Source organism: Nomascus leucogenys, chromosome 18 (assembly GCF_006542625.1).
Source record: "Nomascus leucogenys isolate Asia chromosome 18, Asia_NLE_v1, whole genome shotgun sequence".
NCBI classification, from domain to species: Eukaryota; Metazoa; Chordata; class Mammalia; order Primates; family Hylobatidae; genus Nomascus; species Nomascus leucogenys.
In genome coordinates this window covers 9312097-9339369 of record NC_044398.1, presented here as the reverse complement: position 1 = coordinate 9339369, position 27273 = coordinate 9312097, and the positions used below count along the sequence as shown (strand labels likewise).

General features: G+C 42.2%; 1 protein-coding gene across 11 annotated transcripts in view; it reads left to right on the top strand.

Moving 5' to 3' along the window:
* Positions 1-27273, top strand: part of FAM13C (family with sequence similarity 13 member C) — a 116549-nt gene that overhangs the window by 56883 nt on the left and 32393 nt on the right. For all 11 annotated transcript variants that reach the window (XM_030798800.1, XM_012497048.2, XM_003258245.4 and 8 more), the window contains 2 exons: positions 3340-3403; positions 22343-22427. In XM_030798800.1, coding sequence (XP_030654660.1) covers positions 3340-3403; positions 22343-22427 — 149 coding nt within the window. The remainder of the gene's footprint in view (positions 1-3339; positions 3404-22342; positions 22428-27273) is intronic.

The following is a 27273-nucleotide window of genomic DNA, read 5'->3' as shown; positions in this document are numbered from 1 at the left end:
GTCACTCATCAACAGGGAGCTTGCACCAAAGCCCTGGAAAAATTTGTATTTGAAAAGTGTAAACCAGTAAATATTTTTTCTATTAGAGAATACCACTCTTCCATTTTGCTGGTGCTACTCTGTAGAAACATAGTTTGAGAACTACTGAGGGTTACAAAGAAACTACGAGCCATTCAAAATGTTAGATGTTACTGAGTAGCGTGGATTAACCCCTGTCTCCAAGACTGCTTTTGCCTATTTTGTGGGAAAGAGCTATTTTGTATTTTCTGATGCACTGAAATCACTGTTTGTGGTTCAGGGGATTGATGGATATTAGATGTGTGAGCCAGCAGTCTTCCTCCTCACCCTCTTTTTCCCCTTGAGCTATCTATGCCTGAGCCTGTGGTTGGGAGCCTTAGTCTCCCTCCCACCCAGGAGGGAAATGCTGGTTTGTTCAGGCATGGAGGACATTAGTCTGACCTTCACAATTTTCTTCTATTACGGTCTCCTTAACTTTTCTCATTAGAAATTGTTTGCACAGTAAGCAAAGCTTGTGGAGTAAAAAAAAATTGTATTCTTAGGAATATTTTAAAGAATTTAGGCTCCTGGCATTTCTAAATGTGCATTATGACATTTAGATATTGACCTTGTTGCCCATTTAGAGGATATGTATGCTTTCTTCAGGATTCAAATTGGAGCAGAATAGTAACCCTAAATAATTAGGTCCCCAAAGAAATCTTTTTATAAATGTTAACACTGACAAATCTCTTATTCATTAATATAACTGGCCTTTTTATAAGGATAATAACTATAAGTTAATATGTTTATTATATAATAGCATTCAGACTGTCTCAGAAAAACTTGAATTCTATTTAACAGATGACATTGGACCATAGAATTTGACAAATTATGATTTGGACCTAAGGATCTTTCAACAGTGGAGTTTTGTGTATTTTGTTTTTGTTTGTAAGCTAAAGAAAATTGACTTTGAGTAGATATGCCTTAAATTCATTTTCTTCTGTTGTCAGCCATGTAGTGGCAAAACCCAGCTTCGCCATGTGTCTTAGTCTATTTAGTGTTGCTATTGCAGAATACCTGAGGCTTCATAATTTATAAGGAAAAGAAATTTATTTGGCTCACAATAATGGTCACTGAAAAGGCTAAGATTGGGCGGCTGCACCTGGTGTGGCCCTCGGGCTGCTTCCCCCATGGCAAAAAGCAAAGGGGAGTTGGCTTGAACAGAGATCACATGGTGAGAGAGGAAGCAAGAGGGTGAAACCAAGGAAGCCAGACTCTTTTCAACAAGCTGTTCTCTAGGGAACGAATACCTTCCCTTCCCCTCCCCTCCCCTGCCCTCCCCTCCCCTCCCCTCCCCTCCCCTCCCCTCCCCTCCCCTCCCCTCCCCTCCCTTCCCTTCCCTTCCCCTCCCCTCCCCTCCCTTCCCCTCCCCTTCCCTTCTCTTCCCTCTTTTTGTTTATTTTAAGTTCAGGGTACAAGTGCAGGCTTGTTACACAGGTAAACTTGTGTCATGTGGGTTTGTTGTACAGATTATTTAATCACCCAGGTATTAAGCCTAGTACCCATTAGTTATTTTTTCCTGATCCTCTCCCTCCTCCCACCCGCCACCCTCTGAAAGGCCCCAGTGTGTGTTGTTCCCCTCTATGTGTCTCATAGATAGATGTGTTCTTATCATTTAGCTCCCACTTATAAGTGAAAATATGCGGTATTTGATTTTCACTCAAAATTATAAAAACCCTGGAAGACAACCTAGGCAATAAGATTTAGGGCACAGGCCTAGACAAAGATTTCATGACAGTGATGCCAAAAGCAGTTGCAACAATAGCAAAAATTGACAAATGGGATCTAATTAAATGAAAGAGCATCTGCACAGCAAAAGAACCTATTGACAGAGTAAACAGACAATCTACAAAATGGGAAAAAATTTTTGCAAACTACCCATCCCTCAAAGGTCTAATGTCCAGCATCTATAAGGAACTTAAACAAATTTACAAGAAAAAAAACAAGCAACCTCATAAAAGAAGTAGGCAAAGGACATAAACAGACACTTTTTTTTTGAGACTGAGTCTCACTCTGTCGCTCAGGCTGGAGTGCAGTGACGCAATCTCGGCTTATTGCAAACTCCGCCTCCCAGGTTCAAGCAATTCTCATGCCTCAGCCTCCCAAGTAGCTGGGACTACAGGTGCCTTCCACCATGCCCCACTAATTTTTGTATTTTTAGTAGAGACAGGGTTTCACCATATTGCCCAGGCTGGTCTCAAACTCTTGACCTAGTGATCTGCATGCCTCGGCCTCCCAAAGTGCTGGGATTAAAGGCATGAGCCACCACACCTGGCCGAACATACACTTTTCAAAAGAAGACATACATGGAGCCAACAAACAAATGAAAAAAAGCTCACATCACTGATCATTAGAGAAATGCAAATCAAAACCACAATGGGAACAAATTTATTTCTGAGTAAGAGCTCACTTCCATATCCCTCCCCTGTCACAGATCCCATGACCCAAACCCCTCCCACTAGGCCCCACCTCCCAACACTGCCACACTGGGGATCAAAGTTCAACATGAGTTTTGGTGGGAACAAACCACATCCAAACCATTGCACCGTGGTACCCAGCAAATATTACAACATTTATTGTGTGAGTTAAGAGATAGGATGAAATTTCCATAAGCTGTCTTCAGCAGACAAATGGTATCTTTCTGCAACTGTATCAGATCACATTCATTCAATCAAAACAATTATTGAATTTTTAATAGGTGAGGTTTTAGCAGTATAGAAAATAAACATAATCAATACCTCCTTGGAGCTTACACTTTACTGTGGACACGCAAATAAGTGTATAATTTCAATAGGAGGAAGTGCTAAGAAGAAAATGTACAGGACAGTATGCTAGACAGTGAGGGTGAGGGCATGTCTTGTCTAGTTAGGGAGGCCTCCTTGGGGAGGTGCCCTGTGAGCTGAGCAGATGCATACATGGTAATAAGAGTGAATTGTATGCAGATCCCAGGGGAGAGCAGTGTGGGCTCAGGCAGAGCAAGGGTGAAGGTTTGAACAGGGAGCAAGCACTACATGTCCAAGGAACAGAGAGAAGGCCAGGGTGGCTGAAGTGTGGTGAACAATGGTGAGAGTGGTAGGAGAGGGGGCCAGGAACGCTGTCAGGGTTCAAGCACTATAATGTGCTGCAGGCCATTGTAAGGAGTCTGTATTTTATTCTACAGGCAGTGGGACACAACCAAGAGTTTTTATCAGGGGTACAGCCAGATTTGTAGCCACCAGCTTCACATGTACATCACTGAAAGGTTTCTTTTAAGTGGACATAATTTTTCTTTGTATTTTATAGAATAGACCAGAGGACTGCCATTTGGCCAAAGGATGCTTTTGAAACTCGGCAGGACTTAAATGAGGTAGGTGCAATCATTACTGGTTATAAGAACATGAATTAGCCAATCATGAGATTTACTATTCTTTTTCACGGTACTAGGAATTCATTCTCATGAAAACTTAGTATTTTGGCTTTTAAGTGAACTTGTAATACTTATAGTTCTTTGTTCAATTGGTAATGTTTTTCCTTCTTCCGGAGAAACATTTAAAATATTGTTTGTGAGGTGGCTCGCGATGTCTTGGCCCTAGCCCAAGTCCAGCAGTCATTTTGTTACACTCTTTTCAGCTTTGCTTCAGGATTGTATAACCGTGGCGGTGACAGTTAACATTTGTAAAATTTTCTCTTAATTTTATTTTGCCTACATCTCTGTTTTTCCTAACAGCTTCTGCAATTTCAAACATAATCATACTTACTGTTTATCCACTGAGAATGATATAGTTTAGTGTTTGCAATGTGATTTTCTTAGTAGACTTTGAGACATGAAGCCATATTTTCCAATCCAAATCATTTCCCACCAAACTGGTCATTGTGATGTTAATTAGCTTGTTCTGGATTTTCTTTGGAATATGTAATTGAATTCTCCTGTATGAAATTAATGTAATGTAATTATGATATCTATTATAATGAATGCCTTTAAGACATTGGTTTGGAATACTCTGTCTGGCTCTTCTTGTCCTCATTGTAAATTAAGTAGTAGTGGGTGGTATTTAGTATGTCTGATTAGGATCATAGCAAAGAGAATGAAAAGACCCGATGATCAGATGCCAAAAAGAGAAATGATGGGCTTTAGGCAAATTGTTTATTTGACGTTTTGAAGATGCATCCCTTCCTCCTCTTCCTCTCCCACCCCACAAAAAGGGTATTTCTCTTAATTTAGGTGATTTTATTTTCCTTTTCTTTCTTTTTGGTAGAACTTGGTAGAAATAAATAGCTAAAGGTAAACCAGCTGCTTGGTTAAGCCAAGTTAATTAGCTAAAGTGGTAAAAAATGTCCTAAAGACAAGAACACAGAATTGTTATTTTTGTGTGTGTGCATACAGACAGGCTCCAAATTCTACAATCTTCTTCATAGTAAGGAGTGAAAAAGAGTTTAAGAGAAAAGAGGCAAGAGCCTGAATCAGTGAACGCAGCTGTCTGCCCCACTGTGAACAAGCAAAATGCTAGTTGTAAAGGAGCAAAGGTTTGTTTTGACATAAGTGACTAGAAAAATGAGGCGATTGTAAGAGTCAACTCACAATAACTTTCAAGTATTTGGGAGAAACTGTTTTTTGAGCTGCAAATCTATGAGAATGCTGAGATCACTTGAGCATTCCCAAATCCCAGTTTTGAAAAGCTATATTTGAAAATCTGCTTTTCTGTATTCCTTCACTATGTTGTATTTGCAAATGACATGAAGTGTGCCAGCTCACTGCACTGATTGCCTAAGCGTAAGAGCGCTGGATGGAGAAGTCCATCTGAAACAGCAGGCAGCACCGTATTTTAAACGTGTGCACTTCCATACAGAGGTGACGCTGCTGATCCAGACTGGTTGAATACAGTATGTGCTGACAGTGTTTTTTTTCCATCGGGGGTGAACTATATAGATTGACCCACATTCTTTCACGCAGTTTCTGTTGTGGCCAAAATTTGGGAGACCAGAAAAGACCTTGGGGAATCTTGAAGGAGGTGCAGTATGAATAGGACAGAGACCATCAAGGAGGGTGGATGTGTTCACACTCATGGATTGAAATGTCCTACATCATTCCCAGCATTTCTCAACTTATTGAACACCAAACTCTTTTATGGAAGAACCACCTAATAACATTTCTTTTTTTTTTTTTTTTTGAGACAGAGTCTCACTCTGTCACCCAGGCTGGAGTGCAATGGCGCAATCTCCGCTCACTGCAAGCTCTGCCTCCCAGGTTCCCACCATTCTCCTGCCTCAGCCTCCCAAGTAGCTGGGACTACAGGCGCCCGCCACCACGCCCAGCTAATTTTTTTGTATTTTTAGTAGAGACGGGGTTTCACCCTGTTTAGCCAGGATGGTCTCGATCTCCTGACCTTGTGATCCGCCCGCCTCAGCCTCCCAAAGTGCTGGGATTACAGGCGTGAGCCACCGCACCCGGCCCTAATAACATTTTGTTAGGCGACAGAGTCCCTATGGTACACAAGTGGGAAACATTGCTATAATATTTTTAATGGGGATAGAAAATACATACAGAAAAGTACACAGGTCAGAGGTATACAGCTGAATGAATTCTTACAAAGTGTGCACCCAGCACATAAATCAAGAAACAAAATATTACCGGCATCCCAGATGCCTCTCTGTAATTCCTTCCAGTCACTACTCTCCTATGAGGATAACTAGTATTTTTTAGTGTTTTATTCATGGATTACATATGCTCTTTTGTGTCTGGCTTCATTTGCTCCATATTATGTTCATGAGGGTCATTCATATTTGGTATATAGTCATAGTTTTCATTTGCCTTGCTGTAACTTATTGTATACTTGTTTCTGGTTGTTGACCAGAGCTGTTGTTATCTATCGTATATATCTTTATTACTATGAGCTGTTTTCTGGCCTCTTTGTACAGCTGACTTTTCACAGGAGTATGCTTCCCATCTCTAAATAAACATATAAGGTAGAACTTTTTGTTATGTTAGCTCTCTTCATTGGTTTTTGTTCCTTTATTTTATTTATTCACCACTTCCCCACACATCCTTATAAAGAACCTACCAGTTCCATAACTGCACTCTCTTCCATACCAACTTGCAAGTCTAAAACCAAAAAAGAGTTTCTTGAATGAGAAGCATGGACCACAAGTGTTTTCCAGATGTTTCTATATGTTGAACATGGTAATAATTACAAGATGCTACATATGTACCTTATACATTCCCCAAATTTTACATCTGGTATTTCACTTCTACTATTTGTACTTCTTTGTCTACTTGCTCTGTGACTGACAGATGGGGCTCAGCTTGATTCCAGAGCTGGCACTTCACCCGAGGTCTTCTCTGCCTGGCATGGTGATACATGGTGTAGCGTATCCACATATGTTGTCTCTGTGTGTGTTTCTCATACTTTCCTAGTGGGCTGAAGAGCTCACTAACTTCTTGTTTCCACTTGGCATGAGTATAGATTTGACACCTGCCAGTCTCGTTTTTCTTCTGCCAGCCTAGAGCTCCCAGTTTTTGACTTTGAGTCTCTTGATAGGAATTGCATTTTTTATTCCACAGTTTTTGGTGTCTCTGAGACTAGAGTATAGGATTTTTTTCCAGAAAAAAACTGATTAAATGTCCCTACTGACATTCACCTGAGCTGTATGACTCTGTCTCTGTAAGACATCAGATTTTGGGGGTTAGGATCTTTTGAATCCTGACTGGAAAATATTATAGACTTGAGATTTGTCAGTGTCTCATCCACGTTAATCCTTGGTCTTAGTCAGTCTGCCAGTCCATGTAATCATAAGCATTCAATAGATCAGAAAGGTATTTGAAAGATAAAATGAAGAAAAGTGATTGTTTTTACTCTCTGTATGCTTGTAGATCATATTCCTTGCTTCAGTCCCAATTAAGAAAAATATTTATAAAGAAAACTAATGAATCTCTCCTTCCCTGAATAAAGAAAGCCATATTGGGTCCTCAAACTACTGTTTCCAACTCCCAGACTATGTATGAAAGAGCATCACATCAACTTCTTTTAGTTTTGTTTGTAAACTAAAACTACTGAGAAAAAAATTGCTAGACTCAACAGTGAGGGTCAAAAGGGGATGATAATCTTTTCTTCCCACCTTGCTTCCCCATTTCTAACTCTGTAGGAAGTTTTGAATTGGACTAACTCTAGGTGTCCTTTTAGATATTTTTTTTAAGTTTAATTCGATTTTTAAATGACAAATAATAATTGTACATTTGTATATATTTATGGGATACAATGTGATGTTTTGATACATTATGGAACGAACAAATCAGGCAAATTTGCCTATTAAACACTTTGAATATGTATCATTCTTTGTGATGAGAACATTTAAAATCCTCTATTTCAGCTAATATGCAATATATTATTATTAATTATAGTCACTGTGTGATGCAATAAAACACCAAAACTGATTTATCCTGTCTAACTGAAATTTTATACCCATTCACTAATGTCTCCCCTTTCCCTGTCCACCTCCTCCCCACCAGCCTCTGGTAACCCTATTTTACTTTCTACTAAAAGTCTGGCTTTTTTAGATTCCACTTATAAGTGAGATCTTATAGTATTGAGACCTTTCAATTTTAACATTCATTGATTCTACCCTTTTTCCATTTTCCCAGTGCTTGCAGAATGTAGCCATAGCTTCCCATCAGGGATGGAATAAGGAAAACCAAGTAACTCATGGTTAAGGCCTCCTCCTGGCCAACCCACCGTCTGAAGCCTAGTTTGGGGAGTGAATAGTAAGTAGTGCAATAGCAGTGACATATGTGCTTAGCATAGTTATTTATCAGTCTCACACGAGAGACAGGCCACATTATTATAAGTGAAGAATTGTGATCAACTGGGGATCCAGAGTGGTATGGCCAGAGCAGGCTGAAGCTCTGGGTCACCATGGGCCTTCTTTTCTTCTTTATTATACTTCACCCAACCCAACTTTTATGTCATCATCATACAGAAAGAAGTGATCACCTCAAAAATTGTTCACGGCCTCTGTGCTCAGGAAAAACACTTAATTTTCTTATCTTATAGATAGTTTGAAGGTATTTTGCATTTACCTTTTGGATAAAACAATGTCAGTTGAGTGAATATGAGTTTGCTTACATTTTACTTCTGACCTGGAATTTCAAGGCCATATAGGTAAGGTCAGCCACAAGCCAATTGACCTTGAAGGAGAAGCTTTGGTGACCTTACATGGATTCCTTATTTCCCTTGTCTTTGAGGATTATTGGCCATGAAACTCTTGTGCTGGCATTGACCATCACTATAGTTTATCCTCTCCAGGCCTAAAAAGCCAGCTTATAAATCTGAAAAAAATAAAACAGTCTTGTCATGGGTTAATGGGTTTACCCAAGAGAGATGTGTTGAGCACAAAGAAGCAGATGCTAAATCCTGGAATGCAAAAATGGATAAATGTTGCATCAGTCTTTTGCACACCAATTAACTATACCTCCAATGGTGAGGATTTCAAGGTAGCTAAGACTTAAGGCATCAGTGGGAGAAATAATTCTAGGTGGATATACTGACTTTTTTTTTTTTGTCCCCAGAATAAAACCATAGAGACAGGTGTCTGTCTCCACCATGTATGTTTCCCACATGGTAAAGAGTCTAAGTGGGATGACTCACTGTAGGAACATAGAAAAATCTAAAACCTTAACAAAATTAGGAGGATAGAATAAGTTCAGTTGCAGGGAGTGAATGAGATAGAAGGGATGGGGATTATGTTTAGAAGGTTTGAGATCGTGAAGTTTATGGCAATTTGCTGAGGCATCCAGCCATAGTGAAGTGGAAGGAATCCTGGAATTGAGGGGGTTGAGGAATTATGAAGTCAGACATTAGCATGATTGTCAGCCTGGACATTAAAGTAACTGAATATGTCAGTAACTTCCTCTCCACTGATGGAGAGGAAGAAACCAACCCAGATGGAAGTCGCTGAGTCCTATAATATCCAGGTCATGGAATGGGAAAGGATGGTGTTGTCTTTTGTAGGGGAGAAGAAATTGGTAGACTCAACAGTGAGGGTCAAAAGTGGATGATAATCTATTCTTCCCACCTTGCTTCCCCATTTCTAACTGTGAGGTAGACAGTAGGAAAGATAAGTGATTTTTGAAGGTGGAGAAATTTCAGTCACATTGTTACTTCATGAGGAATGTTAACACCGTCACACTGGCTAAGCCATTTCACCTGGTAACTAGTAGAACCTAAAACATCTGAAAAAGGCAAGCACAAGTTCTCTGATATTGCATTGTGCTCCCTTTATGAGTGCTTAGTCCATTTATGCCCAAGGTTGCAATGTTTTGAATTTTTGCAATCAGACCTTGGCAATGACCTTGAGCAGTAGGATATAAATAACTCCCACATGCTTAGCGTTCCAATAATGGAACACTGGGCATAAATGGGTTAGAGTGAGAGGATAATAGCATCTCTTTAATGGAAAAATATTACTGTAACTCTATTCTGAAGACTCCATTATGAGTGCTCTTTGTGTTTATAGAATAAGGTAGAAATATTTTTGCTGTTAATTGACCCTACAGGGCATTCTAAAGGTATGTTCTGCCTCTGTTGTTGCTTTGAAATTTAGTATTGACTTTACCAAAAATAGCTGGGAGATTTCCAGATTCGTGTGTGTCATCGTCACACTCATTGGTTATTGGGGAACCAGAGGAAGAGAAGATGCTCACAATGAGCATGGATTCAGACTTCTGTTGTGCTATATTCTGACTGTGGTTCTACCAAAAGAGGACAAATGCCTTAGGAATACCATTAGAATCTAGAGGAAGAGGCTATCTTATAAGAAACAAATGTAATAAATTACTAGCATGCAACAGATGTTCAATAATGACCTAATATCAATAGTAAGAAGTTTAACCTTGGATCTGTAATTGCAGTCTTATTCTACAAAGGAGATACCTATTTTTATTTAGCTTGGTATGAAAGAGATGATTTATTTACCTGAAATCAATATGAAAAATTAATTTTTCTTCCCATACTACTGTTGACTCTTAACTGTTCAATTATGCTGGTCACAATAACTAAACTTTAGCCTCAATGTCAAAGATATCTATGAAGAATCCTTTTAATACGTTAATTTTGTTCAAAGTAGCACAATTTGCACACATGCAGTGTCCCTCTTTGAGTCGGTATGCATGTGTCTATGCCTCTGTGTATCTCCATGTGAAGGACTAGATTGTGTTTTTATTAGCATTCACAGTTTATCCTATAGGTATTTTGGCATCAAACCATATCAAGCCTCAAGATGGTACTTATTGTTTTGTTCAGGATGTGTTTCTTCCTCAAAATTGTGTTAATTTTGTGAAAATGATCTAGAAAGAGGCTTCCTAGGCCTTTAACATTCTTGAGCTGACTGAATGGTATTATTTCTGTAAGAATAGGCAGCTCTATTTTTCTATTCAAATGCTAACCAGTCTATAGGGTTAGGCCTTAGTTCGGGGTTGAGTGAGGATGTTTTAAAAAGTATCTGTGATTCTTTCGGTGTGACTGAAAGTCAATTCAACTTGGTTTTAATAACAACAGGATGTTATTGACATATAGCAGAAAACTTAGGATCAGGATAGGCTCTATGCATGGCTAGGTCCGGGGATTGAAAACTCATCATTGGAGATGCCATCTATTTCTATCTCTCGGTTCTTCTTTTTCTATATTGGGTTCATCTTTATTTAGGTCAGCCCCTCTCTAGGGACAAATTATTTAGTAATTCCAGTGTATATTAGTTTTCTATTAATGGGTAATAAATTACCAAGAGCTTAGTGGCTTCAAACATTTATTTATTAGCTCACAGTTATGTAGGTCAGAAATGTGGGTGGACTCAACTGGATTTTCTGCTTAGGGTTTCATAAAATTGAAATCTAGGCACTGGCTGGGGTAGTTTCTTATCTGGAGGTTCTGGAGAAGAGCCCCCATCCCAGCTTCTTCAGGTTGTTGCCTGAATTTAGTTCCTTGTAGTTGTGCAACTGTGTGTCCTGCTTCCTTGCTAGGTGTCACCTGAAGGCAGCTCTCAGCTTCTAAAGGCTGTCACGCTCCCCCTCCTCACCCTTTGTCTTGGAGCCAGCAACAGCGTGGCAAATCCTTCTTGTGCTTTGAATTTCTATTATGTTGTCTTTTGCTACCAACTGGAAGAAACTCCGTGTATTTTAAAGGCCTCCCCTGATTGGTCCAGGCTCAGCCAAGTAATCTGTATCTTTGGTCAGCTGAGTTAAAGCTTTAATTACATTTACAAATCTCTTCATAGAAGTACCTAGATTAGTGTTTGATTATGTTATCAGGATATAGGAATCTTGATGGCTACCATTAGGATTCTGCCTACCACACGGTGAAATAACAGTCTCTCCTTCCTAGTTCTAAAAAGTCCCATACTTCAGTCTCATTTATCTGGCTTGGGGCATGTGCCCATTTCTGAACCAGTTCCTGTGATACTGGTGTTTGGAATAAGCTGATTTGTTAGACTTGGGCCATATTTCCCACTTAGGATCTAGGAGTGCTGTTCTCAGAAGAGAAGTAATTAGATGCTGGGCTGCATAATGTTGGTCTCTGGAAGCATGATCTCCAAGGTAATTTTCCTCTCTGCTGGACCCCTGCAGGATGCCACTTAGCATTTTTCTGGTATGGCTTTCCGAGTTGAGGTAGAGTCACCTTGCTCCCCTACCAAGGTTTGTTCCTCAGCTGGAGCAGTATCCTATGATTCATTTAATTTTAGACAACTTTTGTTATCAGTGTCAATGAGGACATCCTGTAGCCAACATGGTCATGGTGTGAATACTAGTTCTCATTCCCAGTTGAATGAACTGCATGGCAAAAAAGCTCTGAATGGCTTCCAGGCCTGGTTTATTCTGCCCCGTTGTTCAGATGCAACTATCCAGCCTGCTTTCTTATCTCCAGGGAAACCAGGTCTGTGAGCCTCACCCTCAGGGGAATCCTTAGTGTGGTGTTGGCAGAAAAAGTGGAAGCCATGCCAGCAGCTGCCTCTATTTTTCCTTGTCTGGGAACTGCCTCGGAGAAGCATCAGAGGTGTTGGGCTGAGCAGAGGCATTGAGGCAGGACTTGCCTAGTTGACCCACCTGTGCTGCCTTTTGCCTGGCAGCCTACCCGTCTCCCCAGCTCCCCTGCCACTTTGTCCCATTGGCTCCTCCTGTTTTCTCTGGCATGACATCTCGATCCTTTTTCTTGTTGCTCACTCTTTCATGTACTTCTCTTCATCCTACTAATTTCCCACTCTCTTATATACAGTGGAATATTATCCAGTCATAAAAAGAATGAAATATTGTCATTTACAGCAACATGGGTGATCCTGGAGAAAATTATGTTAAATGAAATAAGCCAGTCACAGAAAGATAAACACTGCATGTTCTCGCTCATGTGTGAATGCTAAAAAAGTTGATCTTGGCTGGGCACAGTGGCTCACGCCTGTAATCCCAGCACTTTGGGAGGCCGAGGCGGGTGGATCATGAGGTCAGGAGATCGAGACCATCCAGGCTAACACGGTGAAACCCCGTCTCTACTAAAAATACAAAAAAAATTAGCTGGCCATGGTGGTGGGTGCCTGTAGTCCCAGCTACTCAGGAGGCTGAGGCAGGAGAATGGCGTGAACCCAGGAGGCAGAGCTTGCAGTGAGCTGAGATTGTGCCACTGCACTCCAGCCTTGGCGACAGAGCGACACTCCGTCTCAAAAAAAAAAAAAGTTGATCTCATAAAAGTAGAGAGTAGAATAGTGGTTACTAGATGCTGGGAAGGGTAAGGGGGAGAGGGGGAGAGAGAGATAGGGAGGGATTGGTTAAAGGATATAAAATCATAGCTACATAAGAGGAATAAGTTCTAGTATTCTACAGCACTGTAGTGTGACTCATCAACAATAATTTACTACGGATTTTCAAATAGCTAGGAGAGAAGATTTTGAATGTTCCCAACACAAGCAAATGGTAAATATTTGAGGTAGTGAATAATCTCATTATTGTGATTTGATCACTATATATTATATGTATCAAAACTCACCATGTACCCTGTAAATATGTATAATTATTATGTGTCAATTCAAAATTTAGAAATATATAACTTAAAAATTAGTATTCGAGGAAATGGCCATGCTTTCCAATGTGACCTGCCATCTTTAAAGGCATAGATATATGTTATTTCATATGGCATGTGATTTTATGATTTTCAGTGAATACTTTCTGATTTCTAATATTCATTGAATTTTAGAAATTGACGTAGTTAAGGTAGTGTTATCAGAAAAAGTAGATGGCCTATGAGCCAGCATCATTTGGTGGTTTGCCCTGTGACACAGAATGAGCCAGATTAAGGGCCCAGTGGGCCATCTCCTGTGCGCCCATCTTACTAAGTTTAGTTTTGAAGGCAAATATTTTTCAGGGCCAAAATAAATGGAAACAAAGCCACAAAGAAGCAACCATATGGGCTACAACCCAGACTAGCTTTGGACTTCAGCCCTTGGGATTTAATTAATGTTCTGGGAAAAATGACTAGTTAGGGGCTTATGCATCTTAAGACCTGCGCTTTTGGATAATTTAAGTACTAGTAACTCCATTGAGAAACTATTGAAGTTCATTCCATGAGTTGTAAGTGAGACACATTGTATTTTCAGAAAAATCAGTCTTATTATCTAGAAAAGCTCAGAGTTCTGCTTTAAAATGGGAGTTTATGGGTCGGGCGCGGTGGCTCACGCGTGTAATCCCAGCACTTTGGGAGGCCGAGGCGGGCGGATCACAAGGTCAGGAGATCGAGACCACCCTGGCTAACACAGTGCAACCCTGTCTCTACTAAAAAAAAAAATTAGCCGGACGTGGTGGTGGGCGCCTGTAGTACCAGCTACTCAGGAGGCTGAAGCAGGAGAATGGCGTGAACCCAGGAGGTGGAGCTTGCAGTGAGCCGAGATCCCACCACTGCATTCAAGCCTGGGCAACAGAGCAAGACTCCATCTCAAAAAAAAAAAGGCAGTTTATAAAATGGTATTATTCTCTCCCAAACATCTTGTTCTTATTGTTCATTTAATAAAGTGAACATAACAAGGATATCACAATGAGGTGAAATCAAGTATAGGATTCGCCCTTTCCAGGTTGAAGTCATTTAGCTTAAAGGAAATGTGGGTTTTATTATTGTATATTGTGGCTAGGTTGTCCTTGTTTAAAAAGAATTGCTGATAGGATCTGAATAAGACCTGGATCTTCTTGTCAACAGAAGGCTCCTTAAAGTGAATAGCTTGTTCTCCTACATGGAATTTCTCCTTTGCGAGGTGCCAGGGAGTGAAGGCTGAGCTCCTGAACAGAGGGAAGCTGGGGTGAGCTGAGCTGAAGTGTGCTGTGCTGCAAACCATGCTCAGACATAAGTGACACTGTCCCCAGAGGGATTCGCCAAAAGTCCAATGTCTTTACTTTAGGGGAGGGATAAATTTGGCTTTTTCTTGTAATGGTTGACATTGGGAGAAGTCCCACTTCGTTGGCAAGAACATCCAGAAGTTCAGGAAGCAATACCTTCTTGCTTCTGAGCACTTCATACTTTATACCTCCTGGTAGGGGTGGGGACAGCTTTCAAGGGAACCAACCGAAGGATAAAAAAGCAATGAGGGAATCAGAGGGCTGGGGCTCAGAGAATAGCTTTTGGCCCTGGGGCAAGTAGAGCTAAGTGGGCAACTGAGATATTTATAGTGTGCCAAGGCCCCAGGGAATAGGGCCCTTGGACTTCTTGTGTTGAAAGACCCTGCCCCAGACCTACTGAACCAGAATCTCTGGAATGGGCACGTCCTGGGAGTGCACGTCTTTTGTAAACTCCCCTGTGATTTTTAAGCACTTTAAGGTTTCTAAACCAGGGCAGCAGGAGGGGTCAATATTGGATACTCAGAGACCCCTGCCCCCCCTGCAAATACTGGCTAGAGGACCCAGAAAAACAAAACTCAGATACAATGGCAGTCTTTTTATTGACTGGCTCTTTTCTACACATTGTGCTAGGATGCAGCAGTAAACAATGGAGGTACAGTGCTAGCTCTTGATGGAGCTGAAAAGAGCCAATAAACAATACACAAAATTACACAATGTGGCGAGCCTTGTGAAGGAAATAAACAAGATGCTAAAAGAGACACTAGGGGGCCCCCTGCTGAGATAAGATAATCAGAACTGGCTCAATAATTTGTTGGGATTTTGGTGGCAAAACAACTAGAGCTGAGTAGGGTCTGAGGAGGATGGGGCAGAGAGCGGGTGAATCAGCAGATGGAAAGGAAGGGTGTTGTATGTATGTGGGTGAGAATATATTCAAGAAACATTGAAATTCAGGGAAGAAGAGTGGTAAGTAGAAATGGAGATGTTTGGAGACCCAGACATGTCCCCAGTTTTAAGCAGATTTCCAACTTGATTTGCTTCATATCATCATAGGGGATCTATATGCAATTCTTGGACAGATAAAAGGATGGGAGAGGAGGACTAAAGCCTTTCATACGAACTAAATGTAAGCTGTGCCTGCTCTGGGACTGGTGAATTGCAGACAAAGTCACCTTAAAATAGTATTTAACCATCCAGCCTGTGTGGGTGTTCTCTATTTCAACCCAACTAAAGTGGGACCTGAGTAATTGTAGAGGAGAGAAAATGAGTAGAGTATTTTCTAAAACAAGTAGCATATTCTCCATTATGTAAACGGGAAAAATTAGCTTTTTAAAGAAAACCACACCTACATTTCACAAACTTCTCTGTGGCTTCTTTCTTAACCAGATGGGATAGTTGGAGCAGCAGGGGCGATCATTGTTCTTTACAGGGTCTGTTAGCCCTTACTCAATTTTCCTGCAGATTCTAGACATTCGTTTGAGGAGACTTTGGATATAAACCAGGAAAAGCACTAGCAGGCTGGCCCTGAGTGATGGGCTTGGGGAGGCAGGGAGAGTGGAAGTCCTATCAGAGAGTGCTGGGTTGAGGTGGCACTAGGACTGTAGGGGTTTACTAGGACCCGGAATGAAGGGTCCTTCATCTTTCTGTAGAGGGAAAAGCATGTTCCTGCATTAAAGGTCGCTAAGTCGGGCAGATGGAAGTGAGATGGGTGGTTAGTCACTCACTCCCTGGGCTTGCTGTTTCTTTCCTCCATAGCCCTATGACAATAATAACTGTCATGATTGTTTGATTTGTTCACTTGCTTATTAGTGATCTCCCCACTAGACTGGAAGCCCCACGAGGAAGGGGCTGCTAATAGCCTCATACTGCAGAGCCTAGTGCAGCTCTTGCATGGAAAGCTGCCTGGCTTTCCATGTGGAGCTGGATATGTGGCATCATGCCTGCAAGGTGGACACGAACTCTGCACATTCACTGCAAGCTATCCTGAAGCCTTCTTGGGGTGGCTCTGCAGGGCACAGACATGGTAGGCCAGATCACCCATCCACTGGAAGGACATGTATGTGGCAGTGGTGTAGATCAGGGGTCTCCAACCCCAGAGCCATGGACCAGTACCAGCCTGTAGCCTGTTAGGAACTGGGCCGCACAGCCCGAGAAGATGAGCAGTGGGCAGCGAGCTTTACCGCCTGAGCTCTGCCTCCTGTCAGATCAGTGGTGGCATTAGATTCTCAGGAGCATGCACCCTATTGTGAACTGTGCATGCGAGGAATCTATGTTGCGCGCTCCTTATGAGGACCTAATGCCTCATGATCTGAGGTGGAACAGTTTCATCCCAAAACAATCCCCATCCCCCAGTCCATGGAAAAATTGTCTTCCGCAAAGCCGGTCCCTGGTGCCAAAAAGGTTGGGACTGCTAGTGTAGATTACTCATAGACAAATCTCCCCGTCCCCTTGTCCTGGGTTCCTTGATCCTCAGAACAAGTATCTCTTCATGGACCCAGTGTGTCCAAGTCCCCACTGTCTGTTCAGGAGGACTTACAAGTGGCCCATGGTGCCAAAAGGCAGACTGTCCTCAGGTAATGGGTCAGTGAGGGCTGAGAAGGAATATTACTGAGGACAGCTGATCTGCAGAGTTTCTTCCACTTTGCCTTCTTGTCTTCCATTTACAACAGTTTGTTTTCCCTTCTACTTGGGGATCTTCTTGTTTCTCCAGACCTTCATCTTTTGTCTCCTGTTCCATTTGCTACTTAATTTCTTCCCCATTACTCTAAGCTTAGTCCTATCTAATAGCTAAAGAAGGAATAAACCAGCCATACAACTAGATCTCCTTTGACACTCAGTCTTGCTTAGTGTTGAGTACAGTGAGGGAGAAAGTGGCAGAGGAAGATGGATGAGAACAACCGATGGATGCTTCTTCTTCTTTTTTTTTTTCCCCCTGTTGCCCAGTCTGGAGTGCAATGGCATGATCTTGGCTCACTGCACCCTCCACCTCCTGGATTCAAGCAATTCTCGTGCCTCTGCCACTCAAAGTAGCTGGGATTACAGGAGTATGCCACCATGCCTGGCTAAAGTTTTATATTTTTAGTAGAGAACTCCTGACCTCAAATGATCCACCCACCTCGGCCTCCCAAAGTGCTGGGATTACAGGCGTGAGCCATTGTGCCCAGCCACCAATGGATACTTCTAGCCATAACTGGGTCATGGCATTATACCTCTCTTCCTATGGGAGACCAGGGATCTCTGAATGTGAACTCCTGTGCAGTGAAATTCTTTGAAACCTATTTGTGTTGTCTGGACATTTGGTTCCATTCCAGACACAGTGTCTAAGCACCCAATCCATGCCAGATTCTGTGCATCCATCTCCAGTCCATGTGCCTGTTTGCTTTTCTCTCCTTTAAAGTTGTTAGGGGACTTAGAAGTCATGTAGCCTAAGGGCCTTGCTAGGCAGGTGCAGAAATAAGACCCTGGGGGGTCAAGTGATGAGTCAAGGCCGCAGTGTCAGTGTAGTATACAGCCTTGCCACATGGCCAGAGCTCTGTCCGGCAGCCTTTGGGGTTTGGAGATAGTCATACTAAACACAGAATCCAGTCCTTGTGTGTTTGCAACATGCTGGTGCTCTGCAAAGTGCTTTCCAGCTTTCCATGATTTCCCTCGTTTAATTCTGAGAGCATCTCTTAGAGCAAGTACCATTGTTGCTGTTAACACTGCCCCTTTATACAGAGGACATTAAGGCCCAGAATAACTAGGATGCTTGGCCAAAGTCAGACACATGGTATGTAGCAAAGCTGACATTCCATCTCGTTCTGTGGGAACCTGAAAGCTATGCCCTCTTCTGCTTTGCAGAATATACCAGAGCACTTACAAATTTGAGACAGGCAGCTGGTTCTATAATTTTAAAAAGAAGAATGAAAGGTAAAGTTAAAGAAAGAAAGAATGCTAGCCTTTCTTTTTCCTTTACCTTTCATTCATTTTTAAAAAATGTTAAAATATATCTAACCTAAAATTTACCATTTAACTTTTTTTTTTTTTTTGAGACAGAGTCTCACTCTGTCACCTAGGCTAGAGTGCAGTGGCATGATCTCCGCTCACTGCAACCTCCGCCTCCTGGGTTCAAGCAATTGTCTTGTCTCAGACTCCCGAGTAGCTGGGACTACTGGCACCGGCCACCATGCCTGGCTAATTTTTGTATTGTTAGTAAAAACAGGATTTCACCATATTGGTCAGGCTGGTCTCCAACTCCTGACCTCAAGTGATCCTCCCACCTCTGCCTCCCAAAGTGCTGGGATTACAGGTGTGAGCCACCACACCTGGCCTTTTTTGTTGCCTTTCTTTTTTTTTTTTCTTTTTTTTTTTTTTTTTGAGATGGAGTCTCGCTCTATTGCCCAGGCTGGAGTGCAATGGTGCGATCTTGGCTCACTGTATCCTCCACCTCCTGGGTTCAAGCAATTCTCCTATCTCAGCCTCCTAAGTAGCTGGGATTACAGGTGTGTGCCACCACAGCCGGTTAATTTTGGTATTTTTTCGTAGAAATAGGGTTTCACCATGTCGGTCAGGCTGGTCTCAAACTCCTGACCTCAGGTGATCCACCGCCTTGGCCTCCCAAAGTGCTGGGATTACAGGCATGAGCCACTGCGCCCGGCCACCATTTAAACAAGTGTGTAGTTCAGTGACATTAAGTACAGTCACACTGTTGGGCAATCATCACTACCATCCATCTGCAGAACTTTTTTCATCCTCCCAATATAAAACTCTGTACCCATTAAACAATAGCTCCCATCTCCTCCCTATGTCCCACCCCCCAGCACCGGCTCTTGGTAACCACCATTCTACTTTCTGTCTTGATGAATATATATATATATATATATATTTGAGATGGAGTCTTGCTCTGTTGCCCAGGCTGAAGTGCAGTGGTACAATAATCTCAGCTCACTGCAACCCCCACCTCCCGGGTTCAAGCAATTATCGTGCCTCAGTGTCATTAGCAGCTGAAATTACAGGCGTGTGCCACCATGCCCAGCTAACTTTTATATTTTTAGTATAGACGAGGTTTCCCCATGTTGGCCAGCCTGGTCTCAACCTCCTGGCCTCGAGTGATCCGCCTGTCTCAGCCTCCCAAAGTGCTGGGATTTACAGGCTTAGGCCACCGCTTCCAGCTTCGATGAATTTTACTACTCTAAATATCTTATGCAAGTGGGAGTATACAGTAGTTATCCTTTTGTGACTGGCTTATTTCACTTAGCATAATGTCCTCAAAGTTTATACACGTCGTGGCATGTTGCCCGTGTCAGAATTCCTTCCTTTTGAATGCCGAACAATGTTCCATTGTATGTGCGTAACCACGTTTGGTTTATCATTCATCCGCTCATGGACATTTAGGCTGCATCCACCTTGTGTTAGTCTGTTAGTTCTTCCATAACAAATACCACAGATTTGGAAGCTTAAACAAAAGAAATGTATTTTTTCACAGTCCTGGAGACTGGAAGTCCCAGATCAAGGTGCCAGCAGGGTCGATTTCTCCTGAGCCTCTCTCCTTGTCTTGCAGACAGCTACCTTCTCACATGGCCTGCTTTCTGTCTGTCTCCCTGATGTCGCTTCCTCATCTAACCCTAATTGCCTCTTTAAAGGGGCTGTCTCCAAATACAGTATCATTGGGGGTTAGGGCTTCAACGTATAGATTTTGTAGAGACACTATTTTATCCAAAACATACCTCTTGGTTATTGTGAGTAATGCAGCCATGAGTATGAGTGTATGAATATCTGTTTAAGTCTCTGCTTCCAATTGTTTTGGCTAGATATGCAGCAATGAAATTGCTGGATTATATGGTAATTCTATTTTTAATATTTTGGGAGCCCATCATTCTGTTTTGCATAGTGGCAGCACCGTTTTGCGTTCCCATGGCAGCATTTGTTAATCTTCAGGGTAGTTTTGCTCTTTTTGAGAGGTCACTGATTTCCAATGTCCTTCAGTAGGAAACTTGCCTGGGATCTTTCTGCTTGCCTCCCAGCTGCTTATTTACTAAATACTAAATCCTTCCAGAAACTTGGTGTCCCTGCTCCTTCTGCAGCTCCTGTCAACAACCTCAGTTCTTGCTTCCACACTCAGCTGCTGGGAAAACATCCCAGAATGGAGGAGGAAGCCAAAAAAATGGCCCAGTCCCACACAGGTGCGTCACATGAGCTATGGGCTCCCAGACAGCAGCCCCTGAGCTCTTAGGAGGTTTGCGCCGGGTCCCACCCCATCTCTGGGCATAGCAGAAGTGTGATCCTGAGCCTGCCTAGGCACCTGCTGCTTTCAGAATGGTGAAGAGACAACAGATTTTAGACATCCCTTGGTGGGCAGCTTGTAAAACACTACTGAAGGTTCATACTCACATCAACAGAATGGATCAAGGGGTGTGTGTGGGACTTAGTCTTGCAAGGAAGGGAGGAGTCGGGGTGTGAGAGATGTTGGATAGATGTTTATGTGAGGAAAGGTGTGAAGGTGTGTATGGAGCAGGGGTGTGTGTGTGGAATAGTATGTGAAGGCATGGGAGTTGGATGTGGGTGTGTGTGGGGGGTGGGTGTGCATGGGTATGTGTGGAGTAGGCTGGGAGGTTTCAGGGGCTGGATGTGAGGGTATGAGGTATCTGTGGGGTAAGGGGGTGTGTGTGTGTGTGGAAGGTGGGGTGTTCGTAGGTGTGGGGAGTAAGGATGAGAGTATGGGGGTTTGGTATGAGCATCTGTGTGGAATAGGAGGTGAGGGGTAGGTATGAGAGTGGGTGTAGGATGGAGGTGAGCACTAGGGGCTGAGGGTGTATGTGTGTGTGTGTGTGGAGTAGGGGGTGAGGGTGTGTATGTGGCAGGGGTGGGCTGTGGAGTGGGAGTGACACTGTGTGGGGGAAAGGATATGCAGAGGGTAGGGTGTGAGTAGGTGTGTGTGTACCTGTGTGTGTTGGAGGGTCCTAGCAGGGAAAGGACCAGTGGCTCTGCTCCCGGTGCCCACCCCTGCTGGAGCTGGGAGGGTAGAAGAGCAGCTGAGACCTGCAGAACCTTCTCGTGGAGAGGGAGAGAGCCTGGCCAGGGACTCAGGCTGACTCACTTTCACCTGGTCGGGGGAATTAATTTGCTGGCATCTGCATCATGGCAGGATGCATGCGTCAATCTGTATGACTTTGTTCTTATTAAGAATCATGGGAGAAATTTTAAATGAGAAATGAAGAGAGTGGGTGGGAGGTTATGCTGAGGGCTATGAAAGATAAATTGCTTCTTCCTCAGTGGCTGGGTTATGCTAAATGACCAAGGTCATCTCCCTCCACCCTTTTCTTTCACCCTGTTCTCATGTAAGAGAAGTAACTTTAGAAGACACACACACACACACACACACACACACACACCCCAGCATACAGATGTGGATTAGGGAGCCTCAAAGCCCCTCCTAGATGCCATGCAGCCTCTGCAGCAGTAACTCTTTGTGCACTGTGGTTTGCTGCAGTCTTTGCTTTGGAGGGACGATGGCTTTTATGAATGGTAGCCAGGGAGGGACTTAATGTCTTCTGCTTCCTGATGTCAGCACAATGAATGAAACACTCGCAAAACGTAAAGCCTCAAGCACCCGGGAAGCAGATATCTTCTCAGATTCGTTCTCCAGATGCAGCGTCTCTTGCTGACAAAATCACCAGTCCCATGTGTCACAGATAATCCATATACGTTAGGATTTAAATGAGGCAGAAACTGAGCCTGCATGTGGAATGATGCGTATATGATTCTGGCACAACCAGTTCTTTCCCTGAAGCAGCTGTTGCCACCACCCTCTTCCTGCCAGGCAGTGGAGGAAGGTGCTTGCAGGAGCTGCGGACACACTGCTGTGTGTTAGGCATCTACTTAGCTGGCCTCATGTTCTGCTTTTGCTGGCAGAATTCCTTGCTAAAGTTGCAAGCCCTCGAATGTGATCTGTGCTTTGCATTTTTAACAAACCAGGAAGAAGCTTCTCAGGTGCATGGAGTCAAGGACCCAGCGCCAGCATCGACCCAGAGTGTGCTTGCCGATGAGACAGATTCTGCAGGTAAGATACAGGGCTGGGGGTTGTCCCGAATTGTACTCTCAAGGTAGTTCAGTCTCTTGCTGGTTCACACTCAGCCTGAGTCCCTGAGGGAAAACAGTGCCTGGGGCAACATGAAAGCCCAAGAGGTGCTTCTGAGTTGCCCAGGAGTTGCTGAGGGGGAGCAGGAAGGATTGGGATTTGCTATAACATAGACCTGTCTAGATGGGGCCAAGAGTCACACTTACACAAATGGGTGTCATTTGTGTAAGCTGAAAGTACCCATCACAACTTCTAGTCTTATTTTCCCATTTGGTCTCCTGGGACAAATGAGTGCTATGCTTATTTTTTATTACTGGACCTAGATAACCTGTGCTGTCTTGAACTTCTTCTTTTTGATGTATTGAGGATGGGGAAGTTTCCATACTGCTACTTCCTTTCCTGTTAACTGCTTGTAAGATGATCCATGCATGCTGGGAAAGTGGGGGTGAGTGGTCAACTGACAGCTCATTCTGATCCTGTATTGTCTTGTTTGGTTTCCCTTATTTTTTCATTAATTTCCTTGTCAAAAAGTCCCAAATTGAGTCTCAATTTTCTGTTAGTCTCTGGCTTTAATTCCAGGGATGGTAGATTGGCTAGCCAACAGCAGGCAAATTAATGTTCCCAGGAATATCTGGAGAGGAAAGAAACACTAATTTATATAAGTGAGAGCACAGCTTATGTTTTCTAACATAACGAAGAGGTCACAAGTTTGCAGGCTGGTTTCCAGATAAATGGTAGAAATAGGCTTAGGGAGCGTTCTTCATGAGAGGTCCTTAATCTCTAGGAGTTGAAGGCAAAGATTTACAAAGGTAATCTGTTTCAGTACCATAGCAATTGTACATTTTAGATACTCCTGTTGAAAGCAGACCCTGTAAATATATACACCTACTATATGCCCAAATTAAAAGTAAAAATAAATAAACAATTTAAAAAATTTTTAAAGAAAAAAAAGCAAGAAAGAAAACAGACCCACATACTCTAAGCAGGCAAATCAGTACTCTCCAGTGTTGGAATGTGTACTAATAATGGTGGCATATAATAGCTACTAGTAGTAGTTACTACCATTATTTAAAACATTCTATGAATCCTGGCACTGTTCTAAGCACTTTTTGTGTATTATATTAAATCCTTAAACTGACCTGTGAAGTACCACTATTCTTCCTAGGACACCGAAGCCTAGCATAGCATTGCTGGTGAGTGGTACATTGTTTCCCTATGGATGCAGGTGGCCAGTTGGCTGTCTTTGTTGCCCAGTGAGCTCTGCTGCTCTGTTGGCCATTATGTTTGGATGAGTGGCAAATAAAATTGAACAGGAGCCAACGTCAGGCCAATTAGCGATTTAAGTCAGATTATTTGGACAACATCCCTTTTCTTCCCTCAACACCATATTCCATTCCCTGCAAACAAACAACATATTTAATACAAAACGCATAAAGAAGTCTCAAGCCAAGTACAAATTAACTGTTGAGTTATTTGGTGATCTGGATTAACTATACAAGTTTCTGACAAAGTGTTCAGTAAAATATTTGTTGCATTTTGGATGTGGATATATTTTTTCTTCTTTTCATCATGACTTTTATGTGTCTTCTCAACAATTAAGAATAGTTTTGGATTTTCTCATTCGGCATGGGCAAGATTTTGTACAAGCTTATTATTACTTGTTATAAAATGAAAATAAATACAGGGTTTATGTAGGGATTGCTCACACAGAGGAACTAGTGATACATTCCATGTTAAATATCAAATGGCAGAGATGTGCAGAAGTCTCTTTAGAGAGGAGGCTTGTGGGTTGCATGCTGGATTTTCCAAAATGTAGATGAATCTGAAATGTCTCAGAGACCTCCTGAGAGAGTCTAGAAAACTAGATTGTAGAGACATCTAGAAAACTGATGTTTCCAGGGACCTAAGGAGTCTCTTCATTTGGCAGGGATATTGCCAAAGTGACAGGCATTTGTAAGATGCCTTTGTGACTTAAATTATGGGATGGTTTGGTCTCACTGGGTTCTTAGATGCACTCTTACAGGAAGACCATGCATTTTTCTAATCAGTGAGTCACTCAGGGAAGAAATTTATGCTCAGATCCATGGTTCTTAACTCAGGGATGGATTTCTAGAATGATCTTTGGACACCTTAAAACTTTAAGTTTTTTCATGTTAGTCCTGGTGAGAGGGTGGTTGTGTAAGATGAGCACAGATGGCCATAGTCCATAAAAGATTATAGTAACTTATAAACAGTTTTCTCTTTCTTAACATCTAGCATTACCTCTGAGCCTTACATGTGTATAAATATTCCAATCATAATTGTTGTAAAAATTCAATTAGTAATTTTTGATGTCAATAACATGGACAAAATCCGTGATTTTGAACACGGATTTGAACATGTGATATGAACAAGTGATTTTCATAAGAATACCTACCTGGATATAATATGCTGTCACTTAACCATAAATAGCAAACATTCATAAGTATAAATTCATGTGACCTAGTAGGTTTCAAATTCACTATAGACTTGATTGGCTTTAACTTGGGTTTATGGGTTGCCAAGATCAGTTCCACCTAGTAAGAGACTTGACATGCTCCCCTGTCCTAGACATCCAGTTGTAAACTGCATATGCAGCAAGAACACATTTCATGGTACCCCTGGGGACACTGTATTCTAGATACTGTGCCAGAACCTTCTTACAGATCATAATTACCAGGAAGCTTTTCCAATGTGGAGATTCTCTGGCATCCTCTCTAGACAGTCTACGATGAAAGTCCTGGAATCTGTGTGTTTCATAAACCCTCCTGAATAATAGAACCACACTATTCAAGTGGACAGTGTCTTGAATTGGGAGATAATGTCAAGTTCTGTCTGACTCTGCTCTACCTCAACTTTGCCAATGGGAAGAGGCTCACAGATCACATGGGACTTATAACTCAGGGTCTGTGGCCAGTTGGCTCTGTCTGCTTACTTATTTCAGGAGGAGAAAGTCCACAGGTTGGGAGTGAGTGGGATGGGGCTAGAGACAGATTTGAGGAATAGAGGGCCCTTAGGGAAAAATGATGGAGATGAAATCGGCTGCAAGGCAGCTTGGGGCCATACAAAGGGAACCAACTGGCTTGGTTTGCACAGGATTGTCCTATTTTTAGCACTAAATATCTCACATGCTAGGAAATCTTCACTCCCAGATATTCCAGGACAGTTGGTCACCCTACTTGTAGGTTGCAAACCACAACCTGTGAGACAGAAGCTGTTATAGACTGAATCTTTGTGTTTCCCCAACAACTTATTAAAATATATGTTGAAGTTTGGAGGTAGGACCTTGGGAAGGTGATTAGGCCATGGGATTAGTGCCCTTATAAGAGTCCAGAAAGCTAGCTTGCCCTCTTCCCTCCATGTGAGGCTGTAAGAAGTCAGCCCTCTGCAAGCTGGAAGAGAGCCCTTATCAGAAGTTGACCAGGCTGGCACCTGATCTTGAACTTCTAGCCTCCAGAACTGTGAGAGATAAATTTCTATTGTTAATAAGCCACTCAGTCTATGGTAATTTGTTACAGCAGCCAGAACTGACTAAGGCAGAAACCCACATAATAGGCTCAAAATTCCTCTAACTCTATCAATATCTTCTTACAGCTGAAGCAAATATTTCCAGCATGGAATTAGTAAGCACCTATTCTGATGTGATTGAATGGAAAATGGAATGAGGATTGTCTTTTCCACTGCTTATGATTTTAGAGTGTGGAGAAGGACTGTTCATGTTCCACATGACTCAGCATAGTAGCCTTTGTTCTGTCTGACCAAGGATGATTGATGGTTTGGAGTTTTAGCAAAAACTGTCACCAGAATAACTGCACACCTATTACTAAAATAATAACTCCATAGCAGTACTTTATTATATTTTTCTAAAATCTTGATCTTCAAATTGAACTTTCAATTTCGGTAAGACACTAATGTAGTATGTCTATTTAGAGTCTACAATTATTCTCATGCAGAATTCTGCATAATCTATAGGTCTCTTCCAAAGTTGAAGTTGATGTAGGTCAGAGTCAACCAGAACCTGAGCTTTTCGCTCATATTTCCAGACACTGTCCACTTGACCAGAAGTTTTCAATTAACTGGAAATGCTTATTAAATTTACAGCTGTCTGAGATCCCTACCTTAAAATTAAAAATTAAAATATAAAGATGAGGCCTAAGAATCCCCACATTTGAAAAACTCCCTTGATGATTTTGAAGTGCAAGGAGGTTCAGTAATACTTTATAGAACACGGTGCCACTCCAGGGGTGACATGAAATATGTTCCTGCTGCAGGTGCAATTTAGAAATAGATTTCTAGAATAGGAAAGCATTTCAGATATCCTACTAGGAGCATCTGGTTATCCATAAAACTTGGTATTTCAGCCTATGTGGGGGCAACCCCAGATAGTCTTTGAAAGTCAGTAAGAAGAGATCTTCATTCAACCTCAGAAGTGCATAGAATTTCCAAATATCTTTTAGAAACTTAATTCATTATGGTGTGTGTGTGTGTGTGTGTGTGTGTATGTGTATGAGACACACTGAGACTTCTAAAGCCTTCTAGAGCCTTTATATATATTCAGGATGTACCATCTAATGCTTTAATTGAAAAAATGGCTACTATTATGGAAAGTAGTACTTCATTTATTTGTCCTAAGTTGGTTCCTTTAAAATAGAGGTTTTCAATTGGGGTCTACTTTTTGCTGCCCTCGAGGACATTTGGCAGTATCTAGAGACATAACTGCTTACAACGAGGGGGTGGACATTCCTGGCATCTGGTGAGTAGAAGCCAGGAATTCTGTTAAACATCCTGAAATGCACAGGACCACCCCTCT